The 3,934-nt window shown below is 37.7% G+C and overlaps 1 protein-coding gene across 1 annotated transcript in view; it reads left to right on the forward strand.

The window, feature by feature from the left end:
* The window catches only part of LOC107654653 (putative short-chain dehydrogenase/reductase family 42E member 2), a 15,855-nt gene that overhangs the window by 10,072 nt on the left and 1,849 nt on the right, over window positions 1–3,934 (forward strand). The window contains exons 8-11 of the mRNA XM_016441834.1: window positions 1,699–1,836; window positions 1,930–1,995; window positions 2,088–2,151; window positions 2,248–2,321. Coding sequence (XP_016297320.1) covers window positions 1,699–1,836; window positions 1,930–1,995; window positions 2,088–2,151; window positions 2,248–2,321 — 342 coding nt within the window. The remainder of the gene's footprint in view (window positions 1–1,698; window positions 1,837–1,929; window positions 1,996–2,087; window positions 2,152–2,247; window positions 2,322–3,934) is intronic.

Below are 3,934 nucleotides of genomic sequence, written 5' to 3' on the forward strand. Positions count from 1 at the left end.
TCTCTCTCTCTCTCTCTCTCTCTCTCTCTCTCTCTCTCACACACACACACACACACACACACACACAGGTCCCAGACAGTTGTACTCTGCAGCCTCAGCGTTGCCAATGTGCCCAGAGCTGTACAATATTAATGGAGTCTGTGAGAGGCTCCTGTTACAGACTGTGCTTCAGCTGTACCTCTACATACAGACACATGACTGTCTGTGCTTCTGCTATGACTACATACAGACACACGACTGTCTGTGTTTCTGCTGTACCTCTACATACAGACACATGACTGTCTGTGCTTCTGCTGTTCCTCTACATACAGACACATGACTGTCTGTGCTTCAGCTGTGCCTCTACAGACATATACATGACTGTCTGTGTTTCTGCTGTCACTCTACAGACATACACATGACTGTCTGTACTTCTGCTGTGACTCTACATACAGACACATCACTGTCTGTATCCTTTATTGTGTACATATATTGTACATACATATTCCCATATAAATGTGAATGTATGTACACACATATATACACACATTCACAGATTGAATTACAACAGATTTCTTGTTTCCAGCATGCTTTGCTTCTGACTGTTAAAGGAGAGTAAATGTCATTTCATGTGTTTTTTTGTTCTTTTTTGCTCAATATTAATAGATCTGTTAGCGCTTAATGTTCTATAATTTTTTTTATTTATTAGTTTTTGGGGTTACCGTTGTGCTGAGAAGTAGAGCCTGTGGTTAATGGACACCACACACACACACACACATACTGCATGAGTAAATGTATGTTCAATATATTTATATACACACAAGACCATTTCTTATCACATTTACATCTATATGTTATGCAGTGTATTACTGAATATAAAATTACATACATTATGATATATAAGTAAATTGTCACATATTTTTCAATATATGAAAAGCGGCAATTCCTTATGTTTGAATTACAACAGATTTCTTGTTTCCAGCATGCTTTGCTTCTGACTGTTAAAGGAGAGTAAATGTCATTTCATGTGTTTTTTTGTTTTTTTTTGCTCAATATTAATAGATCTGTTAGCGCTTAATGTTCTATAATTTTTTTTATTTATTAGTTTTTGGGGTTACCGTTGTGCTGAGAAGTAGAGCCTGTGGTTAATGAACACCATTAAGACTATAGAATACTTTATTTAAAAAATAATGGGATCTGTTCTGTACTCTTCAGCACAGTGATAGACTCTTTGCTAAATACCTTAGTACATGCAAGTGTGCTTGAGCTGTTGTTGACTAGGTATATATAGTATACATATTTTTCAATATATGAAAAGCGGCAATTCCTTATGTATTATTCCATATATTGTTATATATTAACACAATATATTATTCTGTATATTTTCAATATACTGTTAAAGCATTTCATATATTGATCATGCATATCTAAGGAAATATATTTTCTTTGCGTAAGGGTACGTACAGACACAAGACTCTCTGTGCCTCTGTTTTGGCTCTACATACAGACACATGGCTTTTTGTGTTTCTATTGTCACTTTTCATACAGATACATGCATGCTTTCTATGTTTTTGCTTTGACTCAACATACAGACATGCATGCCCGTGCTACCTCATGTAATCTCTACACAAACTAGTGTCCCTCAGTTAGAGAGTGTTGTTATCTCTGTGAAGTCAGATTGCAGAATGCAGAGACAAAGTTTTATGATTCTCTTCTCAGGTGAATGTGGAGAGGAGGTTGTTCAGCTTTTGTTTTGGGGACCCTAATGCCAAGATGAACTGGGTGCATGTGGATAATTTGGTGATGGCTCATGTTTTAGCAGCAGATGCACTGACTGCAGATAAAGCCTTTGTGGCGGTATGTGTGGCATGATGGTTATTTATTTATTTCAATCAGCAGTTTTGAACCCAGATATTTATAGTGTATTCATGGCTTATTTGTGATTTTCAGAGTGGACAGGTCTACTTTATCAATGATGGGGAGTCTGTCAATGTCTTTGAATGGTTGACACCTCTGGTGAGTAGCAGTCAAACCAAGTATCTTTAATTAATGCATTTGTATTACAATTATTTGCTATATTAAAGAACTGTACCTTTATCTATCTCCAGTTTGAAAGACTGGGCTATGGTCGGCCACTGATTCACCTTCCTGTGTCTCTGGTCTACTCAGCAGGTGGGACTAAAGTGAAATTAAAATTGAAAAAAAAAAAGGATTTTGTTTGTTTGTTTTGCAAATACAACTGGTATCAAGCATTCTTGTCTTCTCCAGCAATTTTGATGGAGCGACTGCATGTGGCTCTGAGTCCTATAATGGAAATTCCATTACTTCTGACAAGAAACGAGGTAAATGTGTTCCCTCCAGCCCTCATTACATTATGTCTGCAGTTTGCTCTAATCACGTTTTCCTAATGAAGTTGTTTTGATGCCATCTTGAGAGCAGCGTGACATTGCAGTTTCCCTCCACTATTATGGGCAAATAAACTGCATTAACAAACAGAGAGCTCAGGGAAGAGAAACACACCTAGAGGAGCTGTAATCTATGTAACCATGTGAAAAACTGTTTTAGTTTTTTATTTTAATTCATGGAAGTAGATATGGCTGGGTGATATAATGGATACTTGTGAGCATCATGATAACTTTGATACTTATTATTTTACAGTTTCACATTAAACCAGTTAGGCTAGCTGTCTATGATTGAGAATCTGACTTGAGATTAAAGTATATCTACCTGAAATTAATTCAGCAGTAAATAGATACAAAGGTCAAGCGGGGTAGTAGAGGTATGCTGGAAAAAATTAGATGTGAAATAATCAGTAGTATATACAGTATATATGCTTACTCGTCCATTGCAGTTGACGTGCTTAGATGAACATGCTCCCCATGAACCTTCGTTTAGATTTTCTTTATTACACTTTCTAAAGACCATGTTATTCATGGGTAAAGTTGGTTCTTCTAAAGCAGAGGTCTTCAACCCTGCTTCTGGAGACACTGTCCTGAAGAGTTAAGCTTTAAACTTATTCAAGCACACCTGAACAGGCAGGTGTATGTAAAGAAGCCCTGCAAAAATAATGCAAAATATTAAGATCTATACTGTATATTGACAAAATAATATCAAGATATAATTTTAAGAATTTTGTCATTACTGGCGCGCCATGGCAACAGCTATAGCCTGAGTATGGCATCTTCGATTACCATTACCATAGGTACCTCCTGCACTCAACGTAATGAATAATCCAGATGAGAGCTTACGTTCTGTCATTTATCTGCTCCGATAAATCATATGAGCACGCATCTGTATCTGTGGAACACAATAGACCGCATGTGTTTCCTCCAGCTGGTTATATATAGCAGATGATTCTGGGATGATAGTAAAGGGTGACAAACAAGTTGGTATAAAGGCTGAGCAAGGAAGAGTTGCGTTAGTAGAGCTGGGCGTGGACTGGCGTTGTGTCATGCATTAGTCATGAGAAACAGAAGCCACGAGCTGAAGGGCCGATTCTGGTCAGACGGCGGCAGGTTTGATGATTGCTTTGTGAATAAAACATGAGACACCAGCTCCTTGCTGGATTTTTGAGTTTGAGAAGGACAAGTAAAGTGCCACTGATGAAAGAAACACACACACACGCACACACACACACGCACACACACACAAGAACATGAAACCAGAAAATGAGTATATCAGTATATCAGTGTATCAGTCACACAATGGCAACCCCCATCCCAGTTTCTGATCTTACTGTATATATTAAAAACAGTGGCCCCAAAACTTACGGGGCACTTTTGGGAATGACATTCATTCATTTTCTCCAAATATTTGGCCAATTTATTATATTAAAGGGTTAGATCACCCAAAAATGAAAATTAGCCCATAAATTACTCACCCTCAAGTCATCCTAGGTCCTGCAGAGTTCAGCTCCAACCCTGAAAAAAAAACTCACCTGCCTATAGCCTTAGTA

Source organism: Sinocyclocheilus anshuiensis, unplaced genomic scaffold (assembly GCF_001515605.1).
Source record: "Sinocyclocheilus anshuiensis isolate Anshui unplaced genomic scaffold, SAMN03320099.WGS_v1.1 scaffold996, whole genome shotgun sequence".
In the NCBI taxonomy this organism is placed as follows: Eukaryota; Metazoa; Chordata; class Actinopteri; order Cypriniformes; family Cyprinidae; genus Sinocyclocheilus; species Sinocyclocheilus anshuiensis.